This window comes from Stylophora pistillata, chromosome 7 (genome assembly GCF_964205215.1).
Source record: "Stylophora pistillata chromosome 7, jaStyPist1.2, whole genome shotgun sequence".
In the NCBI taxonomy this organism is placed as follows: Eukaryota; Metazoa; Cnidaria; class Anthozoa; order Scleractinia; family Pocilloporidae; genus Stylophora; species Stylophora pistillata.
In genome coordinates this window covers 33,601,313-33,628,534 of record NC_142525.1, presented here as the reverse complement: position 1 = coordinate 33,628,534, position 27,222 = coordinate 33,601,313, and the positions used below count along the sequence as shown (strand labels likewise).

At 39.9% G+C, this 27,222-nt stretch overlaps 2 protein-coding genes and 2 pseudogenes across 5 annotated transcripts; 3 read left to right on the top strand and 1 right to left on the bottom strand.

Moving 5' to 3' along the window:
* Positions 1-123: 123 nt before the first annotated feature.
* LOC148727527 (uncharacterized) lies at positions 124-23,337 on the top strand. Of its 2 annotated transcripts, none has more exons than XM_088726785.1 (3): positions 124-262; positions 14,965-15,006; positions 21,001-23,337. In XM_088726785.1, exons 1-3 carry the CDS (start codon positions 236-238, stop codon positions 22,810-22,812), a joined length of 1,881 nt encoding a protein of 626 aa, XP_088582911.1. In that variant the 5' UTR covers positions 124-235; the 3' UTR covers positions 22,813-23,337. The 2 variants fall into 2 exon arrangements, with proteins under 2 accessions (XP_088582911.1, XP_088582912.1); XM_088726786.1 differs by lacking the exon at positions 124-262 and adding an exon at positions 9,041-9,147.
* On the bottom strand, positions 3,221-4,431 carry LOC148727528 (uncharacterized). The gene is given in 2 exon segments (XM_088728661.1): positions 3,221-3,738; positions 3,741-4,431. Coding segments are annotated over 2 exon segments (1,209 nt in total).
* On the top strand, positions 4,235-12,718 carry LOC111340642 (uncharacterized; annotated as a pseudogene). The gene is made up of 8 exons (XR_015990028.1): positions 4,235-5,477; positions 6,104-6,224; positions 6,336-6,564; positions 7,081-7,437; positions 7,552-7,806; positions 7,994-8,083; positions 8,309-9,082; positions 12,093-12,718. The product of XR_015990028.1 is annotated as an uncharacterized LOC111340642 (transcript).
* A 122-nt stretch (positions 23,338-23,459) lies between the features above and the next one.
* LOC148727526 (uncharacterized) lies at positions 23,460-27,037 on the top strand (annotated as a pseudogene). The gene is made up of 2 exons (XR_015989301.1): positions 23,460-25,399; positions 26,152-27,037. The product of XR_015989301.1 is annotated as an uncharacterized LOC148727526 (transcript).
* Positions 27,038-27,222: the final 185 nt, after the last annotated feature.

Here is a 27,222-nt window from a genome sequence, read left to right as displayed (position 1 = left end):
TTGATTCAATATCCCCTCTTTGTGTGCACAATGGTACTCAACAGTAAATAATGTTGGACTTCGACGCCATGTTTCTTGCGATGCCTCCTAAGCCTCGTTTTGGTGAACTCGGCTCAGGTCTTAACCGCGCGACCGCCATTTATGAATAAGGCGTATTTGCCGTAATTTCCAGACGAAACTCGAGTGAGCCTCTTTGGACGACCCCTTTGCTGCTCATCGAAACGAAATTTCAATCATGAAATTTCCCTGCTGTTGTTTCCCGGTATGTAGGCAATCTTGCAATAATCACTTATCATAATCGGGTAGGAAGTTTTGAAATACGCTTTGGCTCAATCTTGAAAGCGGAAGAAGAAAGTTACTTCATATCGACGCAAAATGTTTTGATAAGTCTTTCTTCGGTGAAATTTGTTTTCCTCATATGATGTGATACGTTTATTTTTTGGTTTCCGCTCTCCTCAAAGTTTATGTGCTGTTGTTGGTATTGTTCATCTTGAGGAGGACTCTGCTCGTTTAAGGCCTGGGTTATGGGTCGCATTAGAGACGAATTTAATTCACACGAATTTAATTCCAGCAATTTTCTTCGACACTAAAGCGACGTCTAAAACGAATTAAATTCGCCCTAGACGTTTTATCCATGTGCCCCAGACGGATAAAACGTCTGAAATGCGTGTCAGTTTTATACGTCGCTTTTCAGTCGCATCGAAGTAAATGCATACATAATTTTTCGACGACATAAATTATTCCACCGGTTAATTTTGAGCCCACGCTTACAGTTTTCACCTGCATGGCATGCGTAAGGGAGAAGAGTTCCCACGAAAATAGAAAACGTGGCGACTGCTGGAGCCTTTTCCGAAAAACGTTCAGTCAGACTTGTTGGTCATGCGAGGCCAAAACGAAATACAGTTGTATTTCATGTGACAGACCTGTATGTGTTCGTTTGGAATGTGCTGTGGCTGAACTGGATGAAGACGCAGAGGGATGGGAGCCGGGGAAGCGAGTTGGGTACTGTCTTCCTTGTGCAAGAATTTATACACGAACATCCACTCCTCGGAGCCCAGAAGCATCTATCTTGGTAAATTTGGTGGATGAAACATCTTCGCTTTCAAAACAGAATGATCAAGATTCAGATTTAAGGAGTGACAGCGAGGAAAAGGAGCCACAAGTCCCCAACAAGAAACGCAGATAGCAGCCTGAAGATGGTCATAGCGAGAGCCCCGAGGAAACCGCAGTAAAAGAGAAGAAGCGTGGGAGAAAAGCAACATGGTTGGGGACTCAGGTGACTGACATGGTAAACATAATCGTCAATGACGAGAACATTCTTCGGAAGCTGGTACCAAGAAAGCATACAACACTGAGGCTTATCAGTCTGTGTTAAATAAACTGAATGAACAATTCGAAGATTCATGCCCATTCACAGTAGAGCAGATGAGAACCAAGTTTAAATGGTGTGTAGCCACATGCAAGAGGATCTGTCTGACTGTAAAGACAGCAAGTGGAGTGAAGAGGGTGACTGACGAGAAAGGATATGGGAAGTGGTTCGACTTACTCTACCCTATAGTAAAGTCACGTGATTCATGTCAGCCTGAGCAAGCTTGTGAACATTCAGCCAATCAGAGTAGTGCCAAAGAAATCATTGAGAATGGGAGCAGTGATTGCAGTACTGTTGACAGTAGTACAAAGGAGCCTCCTGAGAAGAGCATGTTTGTACCAGTTAAGAAGAAAGGTAGAAAACATAAATCAGACCAAATTGCATCAACTGTAGATTTGATAAGATCTGTAATTGAGAATGACCCAACAAAACACCTCTTGGAAGGCATTCACGAGGAGATGAAACTAGCAAGAAAACAATAGAAAAGGTATTTGGACATACTGTTGGGTTCGGGTCACCACCCCTTCTAACAGTATCAACATCACGGTGCATATAGCAGCACGCCTATGTTTTCCAACAATGGTGTGCCTGGAAACCAAACTCAGACAGGGATTATGTATCCCCCCTGAGACTGCTGATGGTTTCACTCAATAATTTTATTGACTCCGGTTTTCTGACATTTGCATGTTTAAGAATTTGTTGAACAAAAAATGGAAGATCTATTTTTGTTGCACTTTCTACTTGGTTTAGGCTTATACTTCTCGTGAAAACAGTGGTTTTGAAAAGAGTGAATACTCCTTAAACAACACTGGAGGACTTTGTTAATATGTTTTATTTTGTTTCATTAACAAACATCTGTTGCAAATGTAGTATTTTAAAGAACTCAAAACAGCTATAAAGCAACAATAAAGTTTGGCTAACATAGTTACCCATCAAACAACAAACATATGAAATACATATATATGAACTGCGGTTATGAAACGTATATGGGCACGATCCTTTGCAGTAAAACACTATTTAAGCAATAGTGAAATCAGACCTGAAAAAAAAAAAAAACTATTTTCACTATTGCTTAAATAGTGTTTTACTGCGAAGGATCGTGCACATATACATAGTTACCCATGTTTGTTTCGTAAGGCCTTGTCAAATGGTAGACATGTTGTAGGTAAAATCTGTTCTCAGGTTAAACTGGAGTTTCCTTTGTTTTCTTCAGGCTTGTGAAACCACACAACATTTATTCAAGAAGATATACTCTCCCTAACTCAGAAGCCCTGTGGAACAATTCCTCATAGTGGTTGTTAATATTATACTTAAGGGTAATATGCTTAAAATGTTTGCAGATTATTTCACCCTAAATTGAAAACTCAACTTTTAAAAATACCATAATATTTTTTTTGCCCTTCCACACTTTTGCATGAGCATTGTTTTCAATTTCTTGTGGGACTTGAAACTCTTGCCAGATACTGTAATTTATATTAAAAACATTGCTTATGCAAAGTTATGGAGGGAAAAAAGAGTATTATGGTACTTCTTGAAAATTCCCAATACTCAAATGGCTTAATTCAGTGGTCCAACAAGGTCGACAAGTGTAACAGCATATTCACAATCATGATGTATTGGATACTTTTTAGTGGGAGTCCCACCCCCTCATTAAAGAATGCTTGCTTCATTTCATAACTATATCAAGTAAACTCCCTTGCCAATAGAAAGTCCCCACTTGGCAAATAGCAAAAATTTAGAAGTAAATCAAAGACACTTAATTTTCAGGTAGAACATTTGAATAGTTATAGGCTGTTACTTTTTAGCTCTTTTTAAAGATCCAGCAAAAACATAAAAGTTAAGGCTGACAGATTACTGCCCTTCTTTCTCTTCCCAAAATTTGTCGAGAATTGCTTTTCCTATCTCTTCTGCATGATGTGATTTATCCTTCTTCATGGTGCAGTTTCTCGTCATAAGCAGTTCTTTGACCTCCTTCCTGCTTCTTCTCCCATGTTGTGCTGGATGCTCTGTTAAGTCTAACTGTGATGGTAGGGAATCACCCATGTCTATACAAACATTGTGAAGAACAACACATGCTAATGCAAGGCATTTAACGGCATCAGGTTGACAAGATGATTTGCGGTAGAGAACTCTCCATTGACTCTTCAGCTGACCAAAAGCTCTTTCTGATACCATCCTTGCCCTGCTGAGGCGGTAGTTGAAACAGCGCTGTTCAGCACTCAGAACAGCATTGGAATAAGGTTTCATCAACCAAATACGAAAAGGGAAAGCTGAATCCCCTAGAATTATAGGATAAATGTCTGTTCCTTGAATGTTCTGTGATATTTCGGGGATCACTTTCTTTTCCATCATATCACTCCATAGCTAATGGCCATCATAACAGAGAAAAAGTTTTAAAAGTTATGGTACTCTTTACAAGCTTCCTCTCCACCAGGTGGGCACTGAATTGGGATGTGGCAACCATCAATTGCTCCCCAACAGCAAGGAAATTGCCAAAGCTGGTTCATGTCTACCGTGGCTTCTGTAAAATCCGGCTCAGAAGTTGGGAAATGATTTGTCACTGCCCTCCTCCATAAGTTTTTAATGATTGCCTCGCAGACTTCCTTAACAATGACATCCACAGTTGCTAGCCCAACGCCAAACAATTCTGCTATTGTGTACAGGTAATCACCCCTCCCAAGCCGATAAAGACATATTGGTACTCTGCACTCCGGAGAAATTAGCATTTCAGTCAGCTGATCCTTTGTGATATCCTGCCTGATATTCTCTGATATATGGGAAAACGTTTGACGCGTCACACGAAAGGTTTTCTTGAATCTTGAACTGTCATAAGTTGACCACACCATCTCCCACCACCTAGCATTTCTCTCACACCTTCGGACACTCCGAAAACGTCCCTCTTCCTCTCCCACTTGCTGTAGTAATAAACATAATAAAGCCAGCAGTCGAAGCCTGAATTTTCGTCTTACTGCTTCAAGCATTGCCATCTGAAAAGACAAATTCCTACGCCTTTGCCTCGCCAGAGCAATCTTTAGCATTAATGCCTCTCTGAACACCGCCATGTTGTTTTTGGAAGTTCTCCGCCAATCAAAGTCAATGCAGGCACAAAACGACATCGAAATTATATTCGATGTCTAAAATGAACTGACATTTAATTTCATCTCCCAGACAAAAAAATTCATCAATTAAATTCGTGTCATTAAATGCGACGTATAGACTGGGCCTTAGTTGGAAAAATAGTTAGAATCTGAAAGAGTTCTATCAACCATGACGGTTAATCTACGTTTGATTTCTAAATCTTTCTGTTTAAAATCCTGAATATTAAATTGTTTTATCGTCACAGAGCTAGAGTTGAGAAATCTTGTTGAATGTTGGGCCCCGTTATCCGAAATTTTCCCAATACCTTTGAACTTTGCTATATCATGTTATATGCGACACCGCGGAAATACGTTTTTCGGGATCCGGTACAGTATTTTGCTGGTCAGCGGCACCCCTTGCGAAAACAAAAAAATGCCGGTAACTTCTTAATGGTTTTCGCCGCGAGTCTCACCTGCTTCACAAAAGTGTAAAACTTAGAAAAGATACTGCAAACTTAGCCTTAAAACTCGGCTCAAATCTAGGAAAGTTCATGGTCTCTATTATATAATTTGCCAAAAATTAACAGAGGTTGCACACGATGTAAAATTGTTGTTGTTTCGTGAGGTATTACTTGATCTGCGAGTCCGTAGAAACAGTGCATTGTTTTTACGGGATGTTGTGCGCCAAGGCTAAAACCAGATGGCTAAATAGTGGCTGTAGTGGTGTTCTGAGGACACCAACCCCTCAGGTTTGTAGAGCTGGTTGCTTTGGACCCAGTGAGTTGGTCTGTCAAGTGCATTTCGACCGCATTCGCCGAGAGGATGACAAAACTTGCTCGTGTCCGTCGGCTTGGGGGCATTCGCGGAAGTTGCACAGCCATTGTATTCCAGCACGCTTTTACAAAATTCTGGACCAAGTTGGACAGAAAAGTTCTACTTATAGACCAGGGACACGGTGGTGTAATCTGTGTAGAGCTGAGGCCCACAAAAGATTAAAAAACTGGCCTCTACTTGGGGAAGAATTAAACGAGGTATGTATTATCATAAAATGCCTATTTAAATTGATACTGTGCTTTTAGAGGAGGTTTGGCAGGAGGAAATTTTTTTTTCAGCAACAGTATTAACTTCCAACCGTTTTGAAAGCTCATAATTAAGGAAACCAAGGTTGACAACAATTATCAACTGTATTTCGTTAACTTCTGATAAACAAGACTATTTCAACAGTTGACTGGTTTCTAAAAATAACTACCATTGCAGATGTGATGTCAAAATAACTGAGAGTCAGATACACTTTTAAACAAGAGGTATGATTGTGCTCAATGTATTATGTGAACTGCCACAGTTACACATACACAATTTTTCTGTTTCAATGGTCCATTTTCTTTGCATGTACCTCTATTCTCACCTTCATTGTAACACTATTGTAACTGGTATGTCAAGAAACTGAAGAGATGGATTTTGAAGCTAGTCAACAATTTACCTCCGAGGTACACTCTTAACTGTAAACATTGTTTGGTGTAATAATCAATGGTACTATGTAGATCTTAGAATTACAGCATATTACACCATAATGAAAATACTACACGTGGTTTTGAAGAAAAAGAATGTTTACTAAGATAAAAAAGCCACAAACAGCTCATCCCTTTCTGTGTCACAGCTGCAAAATCCTGATTACTGGAGGATTGTTGAAGGACAGTTTGGTGACATGTTATTTGGCCAGGATGGGGACATTATGCTTGAGGCATCAACTTGGAAACGCATTCAGGAGAAGTTAAATGGTAAACTAACAATCTCATCCTTCATGAAGCTCTTTTTTACGTAGAAGATACACTGTAATAGCAATAATACTACAATTTTGATTGAACCTAAATTGCAATTCTCTCTAACAGAACCAACATTCAAAGACCTCCTACAAACTCTAAGCAAAAAAATGGAAATATGCTCAGATCGGCAGAGACTTGTAAGCCAGCCAGTTTTTAAAGAATTCATAGAATCAAATTCCCCAAAACTGTTTAAGATCATCCTTGATAGTATTCTCTCTGAACGTCATGGGGAAAAAAGAGCAGACCTGCAGGAGAAAAAGGCAACAGCTGTTATATGGCAGCTACTATATTACAGGTATTTTTAGTTATAGGCCACACTGGTACTTATATATGAAATCAAATTATAATGCAGAATACCACAGCAGACCAAGAACATTCACAGCATTTTAAATGAGTCACAATCACATGCATAATTTTTTTTACAAGAAATTATAAAACAAGACACAATACAAAAATAATAACTTTATGAACAATACAGCTTTTTTAATTAAATCTTTTAAAAAAGTAAAACAAGAAACATATTAACCTGACAGACAATCCCCTGAACACTATAAAATGAAAGACAGTTGGAAGTTACTTCAATGAAAAATGCCTGCATGTGTTACAAAGCAAAATTTTGAAGGTGGCAGGGTGGTGTTGGCAAAAATATGGATTCAAAATATTTGGGTGTAAGCCTAGCTCCTCCAACTCCACTGTGCTTCCTTTCATTTCCTTGCCTAGCATTGCTTTTAGATTTATGCATCTCAGTTCAACTATTAATGTGTGTTTCTAAGTGATTAAATGTGTAAAACCTATTTGATCTGATAATCAGAAATCAGAGACATGGTGAATTCCTGGACGAAAGCTCAATCTTCTTAGAGCTGCTTGGCCTCCAATCTAGTGGAATGGCTCTTGGAAAAGTGTTAGGATTTGCAAGGGATGATGGGAAAACTAACACTCAGAAGAGACACAGTATTGCATCTAGTATTGCACAGTATTGCATCTAGATTTGCAAGGGATGATGGGAAAACTAACACTCAGAAGAGACACAGTATTGCATCTAGTATTGCACAGTATTGCATCTAGATTTGCAAGGGATGATGGGAAAACTAACACTCAGAAGAGACACAGTATTGCATCTAGTCATCTGGAGAGGGCAGAATACATGGTTTGCCAAGCAATTCAAAGAGTAATTAAAATTTGTGAAAATACATGTCTACATACATATATTGTTTTATACCTGGATTTTCCTACAGAAAACTCCTACCACTGAATAATTTTATTTTCTGCTTTGGCTTTGCAGAAATCCTTTCAAATACTATGCATGGATGATTTCCACAACATCAACACAGTTAAAAAACCAACAGAGCAAATACTTACTAATGCTGTCCATATGACAACTCTTCTCGTGGACATACAGTCTTCTGTAGATGCAGTTCCTCGACCAGTTGACACAGCCAGCATTCACAGATGCGTAATGGTTTCATATCCTGGAAGTCCACCCCAGCTGTGCAGAGGAGGGATATCCACCAGAGCTGTCAGAAATAAAAGGATTTTGGCCTGAATTTAGTAAAATTTCTTCCCAGAGAGCTTGGCCCAACCATACAAGGAAATTGATCTCTCTATGATGCGGCAATCTTTTAAAGAGCTAAGGCAAGACAGACAACATCTAACTATTTCACTAATAATCCAAACTGATGACTGAGTGTATATTTCAGCACATCAGTACATTTATATTACTGTAGATACACCAAGTGAACCTTGAACAATCATTTATGATCATGAAGAAGAAAAAAGAAGAGACCAACAGCATCTACAATGCAAACTGGTGTAAAGTTTGTGTGGCATTCTTGCTTAATGCAGTCCAGTCTTGGAAAAAGTATGGAAAGTGTAATGATTTGTGGACTTATTGAATATGCAGTGTCTCATTAAGTCAGTTTGTCTGCTAAATATCTGGTTTCTAAGCTGGTGCATTTTGTTAAAAAGAGTCTCTCTTACAACGTACACAAGTTTGTTTCTAATTATTTAACTTTCTAACACTACTGTCTCTTCAATAATAATTTATTACTTATTACAGGGTTTATTCAAGAGAAAATCCCGAGGAATGTCAAACCTTGAAATCAACAATACTAATTGATGAGATTGAACAGACACTGCACAGTAAGGATGACTACCAGGCTTGCCACCAGTACATTTTTGATATATTACCAGAATTCAAAGAATTCCTTAAATTACATGTGGTTTCCACTGTGGGTGACTGGCCAACATGGTACCATCAAAAAAAGATTGTTTGCCATGCTAATTTAGATCAAGAAGTTATTTCCCTAATCCCTGAGTTGAGACAGTTTCATGTATATTTGAACAGTTCAGAAGATGTAGTAAAGCAGTACTATCCCGTTTTCAAAGAGATCTATGCATCAGTGTTTGGTCAGAGGATTAGATTACCTGAAAAGCCCAAGCCAGACAAAGTGGCACTGTGCATTGTGCTAGCATTTTGTGGTTGGCTGAGAATCCACTCACAAGTAATTCAAGCATTTGGACAATGCAAGGACACTGAATACAGTTGTCTCTTACATTTTTTTGAAGAGCTCAACCCTCTGTGTTTTCTGCATTATCCTGTAATTGTGAGAAGTGGGCAATTTCCACAGCTTGCTTCCTCTATGAAGCGTCTAGCCATCTTGTTTGTAGCTAATGACAGACACCATTACAATAAGGCATCGCTTTCGTGGATCAGCAACCACGACGACGAACGGAGGACGACGACCGGAAGTAGCAAGAACGTCACTGCGCAAGCGCGAACCAAGAATTCCGTCATCGTCTTGTCGTGGACGACTTGAAAAGGACCTGTTTCACGTCGTCGGGAACTTTCGAACTTCAAAGCAGTTTTTCTCATCAAAAGGTGCGGGTTTATTGTCAGTTTTTAGACAGTCTATGGCCGGTTGGAGTTTGTATTCGCTTCTTCGTTTGATTTAAACCTCCATATTCAGTTTTCTAAACAAATAAAATCCGAAAACCCACTAACTCATACTCCTTCCTCCGCACAACAGATGTAAAGTCAAGCGGTGAAAGCGACCACGTAAGGTTTAAATTTATTTGAGTATATTTTATGAATGAGTGCTGTTTATCATTTTTATTGAATGAAAAGTTTTAAATGGCAGTGTAATACACCTCTGCGCTCGGTCAAAAGCTGTGTATGGAACTGCCGGATTATTGCTACTTAAAAATTTTGCGTGTTGCTGTTCTTCAATCGACACGCTTTAAACAACAAAGAATTCTTCAGATCGGTGTGTTAACATGAGCTTAAATACCTGTCAGGTTTTCCGAATCTATTTTCAAAATGTTTAATATAGATTTACAGCCATAAAAATTATTCCGACAAAATCACTTGGGAAAAAATAGTATTCTTGGGTGAAGCGCTACGACTGCTATCTGTGCCGATCGCTAGCTAGCATTGATTAAATTGACAGACTTACGTCGTTTGCTCGCCAAAGGAAGGAGCATCAAAGGTAGAACATATCAGGCTAAAGCATGTTGAAAATCAGACAAACCTTGTGCAAAATAGGTTTGTTTATATCAGCAACACTTAGAACTGAATTTGAATCTCAAATAACTTGCGTAAAATTTAATATTTTAAACTTTTGCGATGCGTAGATTCTTGTAAATGAAGCTAAAGCTTAATAATTCCTTGGACTGATGATGTTCAAGAATTGAATAACCTACTCTCGAACTTTCGATATATATGTGGAAATTTGATCCATGAGTGAGAAGAAGAAGGTTTTGGACGTCTATGAACGATGTCATTTCTTAAACTGACGAAGCGAGAATAAACAAGATTTCAGACGTCGTCGTCCTTGAGCAACTTCACTGCTTAAGGAGGCTCGAAAGGGTTTTCAACAATTGACAGCAAGCACCAATCAGTAAAAGATATTAGGAATGTCAAACTTATCATCAGGATAATAACTCGACATATGCATAACACTAGGCAAGGGCAATATGCATAACACTGGGCTAGGGCAATCTTTTAAGGGGGTTCGTCAGGCATTATCTGTTGCCATGGCAACAGTAGTGGTGCTAAAAGACCCTCTAAAACTCAGATTTTTAAAGATATCTCAAAAACCAAGTCGGTGACCTAGTTTTTTTTTTTTCAAATTTCTTAAACGTCATCACATTCTCCACCTGTATACGTGATATGTAAAAAAACTACCCAGTAGAAGCTGACTTATTTAAAAAAATGCTGTTTTAAAATGTAAAAAAATTTCCACTAGATAAATTGTTTTTTAAATTTTCTTCAGGAATGCGTAATGATGTAAATAATTTGTATTCAAAAAATCAGAGTAGGTCACCGAACTAATTTGCGAGATATTATTTCATCAACTTAGCATAGTTTATTTCCGGTTTTTGCAATTCTAGCTTACACTTTTATATCCGGTCACGCGTTTTTAACTATACCGCTGACTCAGGCTCATTTTCGCGTGGACAAGTTCGTGTCCGCGCGATTAATCGATGGATGCCCTCAGAGCGGAAAAAATCGTTCATCCTGAAGATCGATTCACATTGTTTTGTAATTTTACACTTTCCTGAAAAATAAGTCATCATTTGAGACTCAGACTGCTTACTGTTACGACAGTTGGAAATGAACTCCGGAGAGAATTCTCTAGCGGAATTCGATATATGATGACAAGTTGATTTTGCAGATGGCGCCGATGCCAGTACTCCATTGAGGCCGGTAATGTTGAGTTTCTCGTACACAGATTGTAGTGTAACATGAGACAAACCAGCATCTGCCAGCTTCTGGACCATGTTTGTCGAAAGATGAAGCTTTCCATCGAACGTCTGGATGGTATCTTGTCGTTGTTCCGAGAAGATGGCTTGATCGAAGGCCTCATTCAGCGATGCACTTGCATTTACCACGATTGACCGATATAATTATTGTTCATGTGCAATTTGAAGTGGAGGAGTGAAAATAATTTGCAGTGAAAAGAATTTGCTTTAACGTCGTCTAGATTGTCATGAGCGTCAAACTCAGTGGAAATTAGGGTTTCGTATACGTCAGTAATTTGTACAACATGTCGCAGATTTCGCGAATTTCTATAATTTTCGAGGTACTAGAGGTATGAACAAGACTTGGCTTCATTTTTCTTTTTTTTTCTCTTTGCCACTGCCATAACCGTGAACTTTCATTATTCCATTTTAAATGGAAAACAAAACAAATTTTGCAATCCTTTCTTAACAAATGCGAGTTTACCTTTTCGTAGTTGTAATTTACAGTGTATCGAGGGAAATATCAATCTTTCTCACAAGTTTAAGATGAATATTTTATTTTAATTTTACAGTCTGTTGTTGAATTAGAATTAATTTAAAGTCTCATCTACATTTTTACGATCCCTTGTTTACTGAAAATTATGTTTATTTTTATAGCAACATTTACACTTCTCCGTTTCTGTTCATAAAACTGTCAATGTTTACAATCCTGGATCCAACAATGATTTCATTTTCCTTTTCATCTTCCAGTGAGTTGTTTAGGAAAGTTCTCGGTCATTTCATTTTATTAGGAGTCAAATACAATGCGAAACAAATCGTAGCACTCAGAGGTATCCACTTAAATTTCTCGCGGAACAAAGTAAGACCTACCGAATGCACTCGACACGACTTTATTGATGGGGTGTCGGACTTCACCATCCTCCTTTAACTTGTTAAATAAATTTTTTTTGACCGCTTTCGGCAAGAACCTTACCATCCGAACATTTTCCTACCTGCTTTCAAGAAGTAAACTTTCCATTTTTGTTCCTCAAATAACCACTTCCGCTGGAAACAATAGAGCTAGAGGTACCCGGCAGTTTTTGAAACACTCTTTGCGGCCATGTTTGTTTACAACTCGCTTGCGGATCTGATCGCGCGCGCCATCGCTTATTTCTCTCGCGAGTAATAAGCTTGCGTGTATCTTGGAATCCATTCTCCCCGCCGTCAAAAAAACCCTTTCGAGCCTCCTTAAGTTTCATTTTCCCGCTAAAAACAACGTCCTCGTTCCAGACCCTCCGCGATTACTCGACGTCGTCGTCGTCCCTTTCGTCGTGGTTGCTTAAGCTCCCTAATACCAACGGGGAAAACTTCCCTGCTTATCATGCTGCCAAGTCTGCTATTTGTTCTGTTTTGAATGAGAAGAAGGTTGAGATCTTCCACTCCACTTTAACATCAAGAATACGAAAGACAGATAAGGGAGATAAAATCCAAGAAACTGCAAGGCTTATTGCAAGATTTAATTTTGAGGAAGATGGATTCCAAAAGACCTATGTCCCACAATATCTAAGAGGATATAGTGACCAAGACTTGCTTGTACTTTCAGGTCTGTATCAGTAGAAGATCTAAGGGGGTTTTGAAAGTTTTAATTGCTCCCCTTATTACGCCCACTTGCATTCAACAAAAAGGAAGGCATAGATACAAGTATGTGCACAGCAGCTTTGATAAACTTACATTTATCACCAGATTATGTTGCTGTCAATATAAAGTACAGCGTTGTGTATTCTATAAAAAACGGGTATATTATTTTTGCACTTGACCTGTGTAATCAACAGGTTTGGCGTCTGAGGGAATCCTGGCCATGTTTGAGAGAGAGTAGCACTGAATCTAGGCAAATCTTACATGTTTCCAAGGCTAATGAACAGAGCTGGACGGCCTTACGGCAAAGCACCATACTACCTAGCAAGTTTTCAGAAGGAATTCAGTATCAAATCGTTACCATTGGCATACAGATGGCCTTCCTCCAGACCGCAGCCTTCAGTAGATTGTGATGCAGAAGCATGTCATAATCCATCTCACGCATCTATCCAGCGACTGTCCTGTGGCTACACCTTTCATACTCTGTGCTTGTCTGATGAGGGTGGCAACAGTCTTGGATGCATCATATGTCTCCCCAACCTGATTTCTGATATTCAGAAGCTGTCTGAGGCATGGAATAGAGGATTATTGTCAGGTATTCATGGAGATGATGGTGGAGGAGAAGTACCTGATGATGATGATAATGACGACGACAATGGTGATGATAGTAGCAACAAATCTCCCAAGTTAGAAATGCCAAAGGCAAAGGATTACAAGTATTTCAAGTCACCCCTGTTTATCAAAAATATTCAGGAAAAAGTTGAAAAGATGAGATCAGCTGTCAGTGCCCAATTCGTACGTCACGAGGAATGACCAAAAGGTTGTCATTAACTTGTAATATGGGAAGGGATAGTCTAGTACAAGATGATGTCAATTTCCTATTTTTTTAAAGGGAAGGGGGTAGTTGCACAGGGGTTAACCAATAAACAATTTTGCTAGTTTCAGTAACATGGTAGATTTCATTGATAAGCGATACCTATCTGAGAAGTTTACTGTTGTTCCAGTGTCGAAAGAATTAAAACTTAGCCACATCCCACGATTGCAAACGCTTCGTGTCGACAAGTACAGCTGGTGGGCAAATTAAAAAAAATAAAAAAGGTAGTTTTACAGTTTCTAGCAAACGTACTGAAAACTTGTAATAGAGATCTTAAATCGCTTGTTAACAAAAAGGCTTCATGCAAAGAAAAATTGTGAGTCGAAGGTAATAATTATACGTTCTTAGATCCTTACAAGCTTCTTCTATTCTTCTATTTACAAGTAGCCTTGAATAGCCCGTTTCAAAAGGTGTAGAATGTCAGAAAGGTGTCAGAAACAGCAAAAACCTTACCAATGCAAATAATTTCCAAACTTATCAAGCGCCACATGTTGGCGCAAAGCGAAGTGATTATGAATACTTTCCAAACGCGAGAATGGCTCTGACTCACCTCTATCGTTACGAACAAATTGCACTTTAAATCCAACCGGTGTTCAAACTTTCTGCCTAAGTATGATACAAAACCAGCCTTCTGCTTTGCTTGGATACCCTTTCGCTGCTTTAGACACTGCTGAAGTCGAGGAAAGTAACACGATCCACACTTCATCAGCCAGGGTTCGCAAAAAACTGCACTTTACTCCACACAAAATGACTCCACTGAACCAGTACTCATTCAAACTTGGTTTCAGTTTCAAAAGCACATTTAGAGGATCAAATCTCACAAAAAGCTTGAAGTATCTGTGATATTTTTCACCTTAAACCAACGCAAGAGCCGATACCTTCATTGATCTCGCGAACAAATCGAAGCGCTCCTCACCTCTAGGTTGATGACCACTGACCAGTTACTGTGACGTCACGAAAACGTATTTCCCCGGTGTCGTTATATGCACTACAAGTCGGATAACTAGCTTGGCAAAGGCTGAGTAACGCCAGACTACCTATGTCACGAGAAAAAAATTAATGCCTGGAGCGCGGTCGGGGTGGGGCGGAAGGTGTGGGGGTATTCAGCGGACACGCATCTACGGCTAAATGTATAAAGGCTGATAGTTTCGAAAGAAACTGTTTGGGGCTGCGTCGGTGGGCGTAACGAAATAATTTGGATATATCAACAAAGTTGAAATGGTAAAATGGCCACCGTAACGATTACAAAAGCTGACGTTTCGAGCGTTAGCCCTTCGTCGGAGCGAATAGAGGAATTGTGGGTTGTGTGTGCTTTTAAAGGCAGAAAATGGAGCTACGTTATTGGTGGGAACGGCTAAATGTGCCGTGTAAGCGTCACGGAAAACTACTGATCATTTACAAAATGGCAAACCAAATGTTTGTTTATGTTTCTAGCTGCTAATTGAACGGTTTTGTTTTTATTCTCAGGCTAGCGATGAGGAAGAGCCTCTTCTTCCAGGAAAAAAAAAGGTAAATTTACATGCTGAGGATTTTAACGCTTTAAACGCTAGGTGAGGAACGTAGATAGTACAAGTTTCTTTATAAATAATAATAATAATAATGATAATAATAATAATTATAAAGAGTATTCCTATAGCGCATAACTCCAATAAATTGTCCGTGGCGCTTTACAACAAATAAAAATAAATTATAAACAAACTACATTTACTGACATTTACTAACAAACATATGAAAAAGATAAGTTTTCAAAACGCTTTTAAAAATGTCAACAGAAGAACTCCTACGTATTGAAAGAGGCAAAGAGTTCCGCAATCTAGGAGCACATACTGCAAACGATCGATGAATGAATGAAAAACTTTATTTAAGTGTCTATGTTTTTAGCTATAAGCTAATGGGGACACTAAAAAATTTACAGTCGAATACATTTACATATGTAGATAATAGTTATTTACAGTAGATAATTGAAAAGATTATAAAGTTATTTAGTTAAGTTTTAAATTTCAACGAAAGATGAAAGGTCGACCTCTCTTATGTTCTTCTTGAACAAATTTAGAGTTTCTATCGTTCTTAGGTGTCTTGGTAACTTCGACCAAATGAGAGGTCCCATATATTTAATAGAATTCCTACCAAATCTTACAGTTTCGAATCTTGGCAGTTCGAAGTCACTGTTCCGTAAATTATACTGAGTGTTCTTTATATTAATTAAGTCAGAAATATTCTCGGGTACGAGACTGTGCTTAACTTTAAACATCCAAGTGCCAATATCTTGTAGGCGCCGATTGTACAACGTCGGTAGTTTGGCGCGATTTAGCAGTTCTTGATAGGACGCTGACCTAGTTTTGTACACCGCCCTAAGTGCTCGCTCCTGAATCCGCTCAAGCTTTCTCCGATCCGATGCATTACAAAAGTGCCACACTAGATGACAGTATGTTAGATAAGGCAGAATTGAAGACCTGTAAAGTGATAGTTTAGCATTACAGGGTATCAAATTGCGTAGCCGCACTAGGACCCCTACTTTTTGACTGGCCTTAGAGCATAGATCACTGATATGACTAGTAAAAGTTAATTTTTCATCCATTTGAACTCCTAAAAGCCGTATTTCCCCCATTCTCTCAATAGTATGACCGTCAACAGAAAAATTTTGATTATCGTTGTCTTTGTCAACATTTCTCGGGTTGATCGTTAATAGCTGGAACTTTTCTGGGTTGGTTGAGAGATAGTTGTTCTTGTACCAGGATAGAGCTTTGTCTCCATGTATCTTGATACTTTGCGCGACAACGTCATGCTTCTTCCCCATGACCTACATCTGATGCTCATCGGCATACATGCTCGAATTAGCATTATTTATATAGAATGACGTATCATTTTGGAACAAATTCCACAGAAGGGGGCCAAAAGACGAGCCTTGGGGGCAGCCAAGCACCATCCTTTTCCAGTCACTTGTCACTCCTTTTATTTTCACTCTATTGAGCCCATTGTCAAAGTATGATCTAAGAAAGTTGAGAGAATTTTGTCTAGTGCCATTGGCCTCGAGTTTCTTTACAATTAGAGAATGGCTAAGAGAGTCAAAGGCTTTACTCAAGTCAGTAGACAGTATGTACACCATATAATTTGAATATATCAACAAAGTTGAAATGGTAAATTGGCCACCGTTACGATCATAAAAGCTGACGTTTCGGGCGTTAGCCCTTCCCTCCGACGAAGGGCTAACGCGCCAAACGTCAGCTTTTATAATCGTAACGGTGGCAAATTTACCATCTCAACTTTGTTGATATATTCAAATTATTTCGTTACCCCCACCGACGAAGCCCCAAACAGTTTCTTTAGAAACTATCAGCCTTTATTCATTAGTATGTACACCAGTTTCTTCCTGCCAACAGCTGATTTCCAGTCAGAGTGGTCTGACAGCTATGATGTCTTCTATACGCTGTCATTCTCTGATAGAGAGTTGGATCATAGTGCCCGATGATTTGCTTACTGAGCATATGCTCAAATGTCTTATTTACGGTAACAACGGACGTGATCATGATGGGACGATAGTTCTTCCGCGCCAGCCGTCTGTCCCCTGTTTTAAACACTGGCGTCCACTCTCCCATTTTCCACGCACAAGGCCATCGCCCCAGCTCGATACAGCTGTTGTAGAGAGTCATTAGCGATGGGGCAATTCCACAGGCCACGTTCTTAAGGAGTTTAGGCGGTGCTTCGGTGTCCCACCCACAGGACTTATTGGGGTTGATATTTTCAAGCACCTTTTGCACTTGATCCTTACTGACACAACTGAACTCAAAGTGTGTTCCTAGGTATGCTTCTCTTAGAGCTTTAACGCTGCCATGGTTGTCATGGTTCTCTTCTGTGATGCAAATAGCACTGTCTCCTGCAATGCTAACAGCAGCTGTGCTGAAATAGTTCACTAGTTGCTCAGCTACCTCGCATTGATCTTTTACAATGATACCCTCTTCTGTTTTTAAACACATTAATGTCAACTCCTTAGTTTTGCTATTAATAAATGGCCTAAAGGCGTTGTAAGACTCCCTTGGCTTGGATTTCAGCTCCTCTGATTTGGCGAACCAGTATTCCATGATAACCTTCCTCCATTCGCGTGTGGCAATATTCCTGTACTTTCTTTTAAGTTCCATATTCTCTGGCGTTCGGTTCTTCGCAAACAGTATGGCGTGTTTCCTCTTATTCCTTATCGCCTTTTTCCAAGTTGAGGTCATGTAGGGTACGTCCTTTTCACGCACACGTTTTCTTTTGATAGGGGCGTGTTCGTTCACTGTGCACTCAAAGAGAGCGGTCCAATACTCGTACTTATCATCTAAATCAGTGAATATTTCACCCACATGCTACGGTGCTTCAAGAAGTTCGTGGTTGAGCTGTTCAAAATCAGTGTTTCTCGTCTGCCTGTATATAGTTACCTTCGTTCTGTGCTTATGAACTTTCTCTTTCATTTCTCCGTATACCATACAGTGATCACTTAGTCCTGGATCGTACGTTCCACTTTTTACAAAAATTTCTGGGGTATTTGAGAGCAGAACATCGAGAAGCGTTTGTGAGTGAATTGATATTCTTGTTGGTTTTGTTATCAAGCACTCCAAGTTGTTAACTTCTTGAAGATCAGTTAGAATCTTTCCCTCAGCACTGTCAGGTCGTAACCTGTCCATGTTTAAATCACCAACAATGACGATTGTTTGTTTTTGAAAACATAGCCACTGACAGATGTCGTTGATTTCTTCCTCTACTCATTGAAGGTATTTGTTCTCGGGTGGCATTTTTGTGCCTTTCCTGGACGGTCTAGGTGGCCTATAGATAGCAAGTAATGCTATATCAGTTCTCCATATTCTGGATTCGACAGCGACAGCTTTAAGCGTTTTGTATGCTCTCGGTAGTGTTAATTTCTTTGATGGACTAACAGAGCAGAAATAGACAATGAGTCGTCCGCCACCATTTACTCTGTCTTTCCGATACATGTGGTATCCGTTTAGGGTAAATTGGCTATTAGGATACGAACTGTCGATCTTAGTCTCGCACATTACCAGGATGTGAGCTTTTAAAACATCATTCAGCTCTTTGAGCTCTTCAAATTTATTCTGAATGCTGTTTATGTTTAAATGCATAATGAATGCGCCGCTCAGATTTTCTTTTCTTTGTTCCAGGATTATAGCGTCGTCATTTGCATATCCACTGTTAGTGTAATTTTCATCCATTGATGTATTAAAAGATGATTCCTTCCCAATTTCGCGATCAAAATCTGGCTCCAGATTAAAAGAACAATCCCCATTACTAAATGACAAGGAGCATAGCGAGCATTTGCAGTCCATGACCTGATTATCTGAGTAGCTTTTAAACATCGCTTTTGTTAGTTCAGGCATTTAGTGTGCGAGAAGGAATTACACTGAACACACAGTAGGGAATCTTGATTGGAACGCACGCATTCGCCACACTCTTTGCAGGGATGTTTGGACGTTTTCGTTGTAGGTCCGGGGTTTGGGTGGATGTCTCCTCCAGTTACGAGTCGGTAGATTTGGAAGCTACTTGTGCCGTCCGAAGTGTGAGAAAATCTCGTAGACAAGTAAAGTTTTCCATGGCCGCGACTTGGAGTGGTCTTGCGAGAATTCAGTAAGCTTGTGTTGGCTATGACTAGCGACTAGTGTTACATTCCGGCTGAAACGTTTCTTCCTAGAATAAGAGAACTAGTGTTGACATTTCTATGAAGGAATAAGGTAGTCATAAGCAGCAAAATTGCTAGTTCCATGGAGCTCAAAGATTCGTGTCCGGTCGCCATTTTGATATCTATAAGCTCGCATTTTGAAGATGGCTCTACAAGATCGCCATTACTAACAGATCGCAAAGAATACGAGCTCCTACGATAAGTTAAAAGATCAGACAAATACGCGACGGGGCCTTGCCATTAAGAGATTTATAAACTAAAAGAAGAATCTTAAAAACAATACGATGCCTAATGGGAAGCCATTGCAGATCAGTTAAAGTCGGAGTAATATGATCGAACTTCCTAGTCATACAAACTAGACGCGCAGATAGATTTTGTACAAGTTTTTCGTTAGAGGTGAGGACACAAGCCATTACTGTGCTTTAATATTGTTGCGTTGTATTGAACGTCAACATGGCCGGAGCACTGGCGAGAACGAGGTTCCTCGACAGAGCGTTCCTGGTGCTGAGTCTTTATGTTAACGACGAGAAATGTAGCAATAAGGAACTAAGGAAGTCCATAAAGTGGAGAGTTAATATAGTCAAGTTTAGAGGCGACAAAAGCATGAACAACCATTTCAGTGGTTTAGCGGCTCAAATACTTTCTAATTCTCGAAATATTCCTAAGATGATAAAAGGAAGACTTGCAAACATCAAAAATATGTAATTTAAAAGACATAGTATCATCGAAGACAACGCTAAGATTGGAAGCGGCTTTCACTGGAGCAACATCAACATCCCCAACACGGAGACAGGACAAAGACGTACAGGAACGATAACTGAAAGGAATAACCAATAATTCAGTCTTGTCTTGATTAAGTTCCAATTCACTGAAAACCATCCACCGGCAAATGTCATCAATACAAGCCTCAAGCTGCAACTTAGAATCATACAATCGATCAGCACCCTTAAAAGATAAAAATAGTTGTGAATCATCGGCGTAAAAGTAAAAGTTAAGATTAGGAGAAAGTTAAGAACAGGAGAAGTGTATAAAAGATAAAGTAACGGGCCTAAGACCGAGCCTTTAGGCACCCCAACTCCGAGATGAGAAAGTGCCATTAATATCCACGAACTGAGTGCGATTGGTCAAATAAGAGGTAAACCAATTAAGGACCGACCCACAAAGTCCATAGCATGTAGACAAACGAAACGAGATAAAAGCAATTCATGATTCACAGTGTCAAAAGCTGCGGACAGATCAAGCAAAACTAATATAACACCTTCCCCATTGTCGATAGATCGAAGAATGTCATTATGCACTCGAAGTAGAGCAGTTTCAGAACTATGGTACCTTTTATAAGCGGACTGGAAAGACTCTTGTAGGTTGTTGAAGGAAAGATAATCAATTAACTGTAAGGCGACGATTTAGTAAAGGTAACAACATTAGCACTCTTTAGGGACTCCGGCATAACTCCATGTAAAAGCGAACAATTAATCATCCTAGTAAAGATGGGCAGTAGAGTGTCGCAGTATTCCTTCAAGACATAAGCAGGCAAAGGATCCAAAGAGCAAGATTCTTTTGTCAACCCAGTTAGCAGTTTAGGAACGACGCCAATGTTGGTATTTTAAGGCAACCAAGGCAGTGAGGCAATTAATATTGTAATCAGACCCTTCATGCGAGTATCCCCTTCATAGCTTGGCCACGAGAGGTTTTTATAAGCTTGACTCTCACCATTTGGGCAAACTTTTCTCCACCATTTTAGATGCATCCACTCTTTTTTAATTTTCTGTTAATATTTCCTCTTGTTGTTGTTAATATTTTCTTTTGTTGTTGTTTTTTGCGTTTGTCTTACTCAGAAAGACGAGTCACATCGGAAGCCATTAGAAAGTCCAGTGAGAAGCACAACCCCCGTAGCGCTCCCTGATGAATACTCTGCCTCCGATAGCCAAAGCGAAGAAAGGAATGGTACTCGTGCAGGAGATGAGAATGCCATACCTGATGTTGGAACCAAGCCAGACCGTCGGAAGAAACACCCAAAAGCTGAGTCAGGCCAGAAGGGCGAAAAAGAAACCAAGCCTGAGAAGAAAAAGGAGAAGGTTAAGGACGAGCTAAGCAAAGTTCTCGACTTCAAAAAGTTCGAAATCCATGAGTTGGATTGCATCTTCACTGATTTTAAAACAACGTTGGACCCATTCGTCCAAAATCGCGAGGAAATGACCACAGCGGAGGAGTCCTTTAAGAAAGCTGTTATGACGCTGGGACAAATCAGTCCGCATGCGCAGTTCAGTGACTACGTGCACGCCCTGAAGACGCGACTCAGATCAGACGGAATTGCAGTCAAGGTAAAAGAGGGAGCTTTGGCCATTTACACAGAGGGAAAAAAGACAGTACAAGGAATTTCTGACGCAGTAGCTGCTGTAAATGCCATACTCAAAGTGTCGAAGGATTTAAAGGCCATGCCGATGACTATCGCTAGCGGAAGTGACGATGCAGTTGAAAGAGCTGAAGGTATGGATGTGCAAGGCATCTTGAAACGAGAGTTTAAGAGCGTGTGGGATCTCGGAAAGATCCCGAAGCTAAAAAAAGCCTTCAGTAACAACGTGCAGCAAGTGAAGAGAGCTCCTGACATGGTGCGGGATTTTTACAGCCAAACCAAGGGGATCGTTCTTGAAATTTATCATGCTTTTGCCGATGAGGAAGAACAGAAGAAAATTGAAGAGGAGCTGAATGAGAGCGACGACACTTCAGAAAAAAAAGGTGAAAGCAGAGGCAAAGAGGCGGAAGGAGCAAATGGAGGAAGCAGATCAAAAAAGAAGAATGATAAGAAAGAAGGTGGAAAAGCTGAGAAAAACAAGTCCAACAAGGAAAAGGAAAAAGAGGAATTTCACAAGACGTTGAAGTTTGATACAGTGGGTCTTGATGACATTGATGATATCTTCACTTCCCTCGCAACTGCCATCAATCCGTTCGTGAAAACCCGTGAACGCTTACAAGCCGCCAAAGAATCCTTCGAGAACATTGTTAAGACGATCCTTAACTTTGACGCCCAAAAGGAACTTAAAGAGTACATCAAAGAGTTAAAAAAAGACGCCAAGGAAGGAAACATAACGATCTATGTTGATGAAAGCGATGGCGAGATTAAAGTAAAATCGATTGAAGGTGTAAAACCGCCCAAGCCTTACCGTGACGCAGTTCAAGCGCTGAAGAACATCAGAGAAGCCGGGAGTGAAGCAGTGAAACTTGAGCCGCACGTGCAGAATGGGATAGGAGAGTTCCTGGACAGAGTCACTCAAATCAATCCACAGCGTGACTTCCACGGCCTGCTCAAGAAGAAGTCTGATCTATTCGTTCTTCCAGGGAAGATATTAAAATTTAACGAGAATCGTAAAAAAGCACAAGAAGTTCCGGGTATTGTGAAAGAGTTCTGCCTGTATGTGGAGCGCCTTCTAAACGACATCCTAGAAGCTTTGACTGGTGAAGAGGACTCAGCGGCGAAGAAAGGAGAGGGCACTGGTGAAGACGGAGATGGAAATCCGACAGATGAGAATGAGCCTGAGAATCGAGATGAGGACAACGGCAAAGATAAGGAGGAGATTTCTGAGCATGACAAAGAGGTAGATGAAAAGCAACCAGGCGAAGGTGGATCTGCAAAGGAAAATGAACAGTAGTGAAGGCAAGAATAACCCCGCAAAGAAAGCAAACGAAATACGAAACGAGGTGAAGAACGGAATCAGTTAGACAATGATTTCGCGCAAATAAGACAGAAATAAGCTAAAAAAAATATGAGACAGATGAACAGAGAATCAAATGTTATCGTGGAAGTAACGACTACCTAGTATCGTGGAGAGAATGTGGCTGAAATAGGTTGCTATCAAGAGAAAATAAGGCGCCCTATTCCAAAAAAAATTTGTGAATTGATTGTTTATCGTTTCGTGTTGGAAACATAACATTAGTCGATTTTGATTTGGATTGCTCATTTTCATTTCTTCGAGGTATCCTGAAATTGTAATTTCCCCCTCTCTCCACCTCGTTTTTATTAAGTTTCTTTCTTCATTTACTTTTCGTGCTTCAAAGCTAGATTCATTACCAGAAATTTTAGTTGACTTGAGCGTTAAAATGTGTGTACTATGATTTTCTACTTTGGGCACCATCCTATACCCCGATGACATTTCAGCAATAAAATATAAAATGAGCGTGTTTTGTTTTTGCTTGTCAACAACCTGTTACACTTTTGGCACGCGATTAGACCAAAAACTGTCACGTGACTGAATATATTAAAGCGTACAGGCTCGTATCCAAATCCTATTTTGCAATTTTGTTCCGCTTGTTTTCGATTAATTAGAGAATTAATTATCTCTTCTGTGAATTTGGAAGTCAACGTTTCAAGAAACGGGCGTCATTGATTGTCTGGCAGTAACCAGTCAAGTGGCTCGAAAGTCATCTCGCCCGAAGTCCTGTCGCCCGAAACCAGAGTAATGTTACCCAAAATTCATAGTCCAGTGAGAAGCACAACCCCAGTAGCGCTCCCTGTTGAATACTCCGACTCCGATAGCCAAAGCGAAGGAAGGAATGGTAGTCGTGCAGGAGATGAGAATGCCGTACCTGATGTTGAAACCAAGCCAGACCGTCGGAAGAAACACCCAAAACCGGAGTCGGGCCAGAAGGGCGAAAAAGGAACCAAGCCTAAGAAGAAAAAGGAGAAGGTTAACGACGAGCTAAGCAAAGTTCTCGACTTCAAAAAGTTCGAAATCCATGAGTTGGATTGCATCTTCCCTGATTTTAAAACAACGTTGGACCCATTCGTCCAAAATCGCGAGGAAATGACCACAGCGGGAGGAGTCCTTTAAGAAAGCTGTTATGACGCTGGGACAAATCAGTCCGCATGCGCAGTTCAGTGACTACGTGCACGCCCTGAAGACGCGACTCAGATCAGACGGAATTGCAGTCAAGGTAAAAGAGGGAGCTTTGGCCATTTACACAGAGGGAAAAAAGACAGTACAAGGAATTTCTGACGCAGTAGCTGCTGTAAATGCCAAACTCAAAGTGTCGAAGAATTTAAAGGCCATGCCGATGACTATCGCTAGCGGAAGTGACGATGCAGTTGAAAGAGCTGAAGGAATGGATGTGCAAGGAATCTTGAAACGAGAGTTTAAGAGCGTGTGGGATCTCGGAAAGATCCCGAAGCTCAAAAATGCCTTCAGTTACAACGTGCAGCAAGTGAAGAGAGCTCCTGACATGGTGCGGGATTTTTACAGCCAAACCAAGGGGATCGTTCTTGAAATTTATCATGCTTTTGCCGATGAGGAAGAACAGAAGAAAATTGAAGAGGAGCTGAATGAGAGCGACGACACTTCAGAAAAAAAAGGTGAAAGCAGAGGCAAAGAGGCGGAAGGAGCAAATGGAGGAAGCAGATCAAAAAAGAAGAATGATAAGAAAGAAGGTGGAAAAGCTGAGAAAAACAAGTCTAACGAGGAAAAGGGAAAATAGGAATTTCACGAGAAGTTGAATTTTGGATTCAGTAGATCTTGATGACATTGATAATATCTTCACCTCCCTCCGTTCGTGGAAACCCGTGAACGCCTACAAGCCGCCAAAAAAGCCTTCGAGAACATTGTTGAGACGATCCATAACTTTGATTCCAAAAACGAACTGAAAGAGTACATCAAAGAGTTAAAAAAAGACGCCAAGAAAGGAAACCATCTACGTTGATGAAACCGATGGCGAGGTTAAAGTGAAATCAATTGAAGGTGTAATACCGCCCAAGCCTTACCGTGACGCAGTTCAAGCCTTGAAAAACTTCAAAGCGGCCGGAAGTAAAGCAGTGGAACTTGAGCCGCAAGTGCAGAATGGGATAGGAGAGTTCCTAGACAGAGTCACTCAAATCAATCCACAGCGTGACTTATACGGTCTGCTCAAGAAGAAGTCTGATGTATTCGCTCTTCCAGTGAAGATGAAAAAATTTAACGAAAATTATAAAAAAGCAGAAGAAATTCCGGAGATTGTCAAAGAGTTCTTCTTGTATGTGAAGCGCCTTCCAACCGACATCCTAGAAGCTTTGACTGGTGAAGAGGACTCAGCGGCAAAGAAAGGAGAGGGTGAGGACGGAGATGAAAATTCGACAGATGAGAATGAGCCTGAGAATCAAGATAAGGACAACGGCAAAGATAAGGAGGAGATTTCTGAGCATGACAAACAAGTAGATGAAAAGCAACCAGGCGAAGGTGGATCCGCAAAGGAAAATGAACAGCAGTGAAGGTAAGAATAAGCCAGTAAAGAAAGTAAACGAAATACGAAATGTTACGGGAAAATTTAGCGATTTTTCCCTGTGGATGTTTAAGCATATTTATTCGTTGTTTTCGGAATTTTAATGGTCTCAGTTGATACGAATTTCTTTCATTGCGATATTTTAAAAAGATAAAAAGCCACAAGTAAATTTTGAATAGCCAAGTTAAATTGTACAGTTACATCTCGGTACTTTCCTTTTTCAATGCTAGTGAAAATTTAGGTAAAATAAGTGTTGAAGGTCTTTCCGGCGAAATTAGTTCTCATGATAGTTTACAGCTTAGTTTAAACTCGTAATTTTTAATTCCCTTTCATACGATAGTTTCCGCACCAACCTTGCATAGATAAGCGGAAACTTTTGGTTACTTTTCCACTCTTATTTCCTAAGCTGCGTTACTGCAATTAAGATAGGTGTATTTTCCATACCAGAGCTGCAAATTCTCACCTAAGTTTCCTATATTTAATTGTCTCAAGTTTATTCCATCCCTTCTTTTATTTGGAAATTCTTTCCGTCGTAGAAAAAGTTGGGAATATTTAAGTAGTTTTCGTTTAACTTCAAAGAGATCTTAACCGCTTCTTTTGTAATGCTGTTTAACTATGGTCGATTTGGGTAACAAAAGTACTTCACACTAGTTAGTTTATAAGCAGCTAACTTGTGCAGTTTTGATGATTAAATCCTTCATTACAATACGCTAGAGGTCATATCGCTTGTTATCCTGACATAGAATAAAGTTTACTGTGGAACCAAAGATTGTCTCATCCTTCATGTCCGTACAAGCTCGCTCGAAGTAGATCTCCGTGTGCCAGGAAATCGTGACGAGTTTCCGTTCTCGCTGCCGAGTGGTCTCGACCAAGTTAATTACCCAGTTATTGTTGTGCCGTCCACGAAGGTTCAGTTTCCTACTTAGCGCGCGGAAAACCTATCTTCACAAAAGGAAAATGAACAGCAGTGGAGGCAAGAAAAACCCAGTAAAGAAGCAAACGAAATGAGGTGAAGGACAAAATCAGTTCGACATGATTACGCGCAAATCAGACAGGAATAAGCTAAAAAAAAATGAGACAGATGAACAGAGAATCAAATGTTATCATGGAACTAACTACTACTGAGTAGGATTAATTCATTCTCCGTCAAAGCAAATCACGGCCATAGTCGTTACGCTTACTAATACGATGACAGTTTCAAACTAGAAACTGGCCAGATTGCAAAAAATAATTGTTAAAAGTTTTGACTACCAATTGTAACCAGTGACGGATCTAGGGAGCGGCGCCCCACTCCTTACTTTGGATAAAAAAACTCTACACAGAGAGAAGAAATCTTGAAATCGGAATAAGAAAGTTACTTCATATCGACGCAAAATGTTTTGATAAGTCTTTCTTCGGTGAAATTTGTTTTCCTCATATGATGTGATACGTTTATTTTTGGTTTCCGCTCTCCTCAAAGTTTATGTGCTGTTGTTGGTATTGTTCATTTTGAGAAGGATACACTGCTCGTTTAAGTTGGAAAAATTGTTAGAATCTGAAAGAGTTCTATCAACCATGACGGTGAATCTACGTTTGATTTCTAAATCTTTCTGTTTAAAATCCTGAATATTAAATTGTTTTGCCGTCACAGAGCTAGAGTTGAGAAATTTTGTTGAATGTTGGGCCCCGTTATCCGAAATTTTCCTAATAAGAATAATAGTAAAAACTGTTTACCCTGTCTAGGATTCAAATTTGCGAAACCCATGCCCGCTTCGAATGTACTTCCTGTCTTTTCCAAATATCCTATGGGAGGGGTATGACACTGCGTTCATACT

What these genes read in the sequence shown, in the direction of transcription:
- LOC148727527 (XM_088726785.1), top strand. Translation starts at nt 236, where the DNA reads ATGAAATTTCCCTGCTGTTGTTTCCCG. An exon ending in TTCCCTGCTGTTGTTTCCCG is followed by an intron (nt 263 to 14,964) that starts GTATGTAGGCAA and finishes TTTTATTCTCAG; the next exon opens with GCTAGCGATGAGGAAGAGCC. An exon ending in TTCTTCCAGGAAAAAAAAAG is followed by an intron (nt 15,007 to 21,000) that starts GTAAATTTACAT and finishes TGTCTTACTCAG; the next exon opens with AAAGACGAGTCACATCGGAA.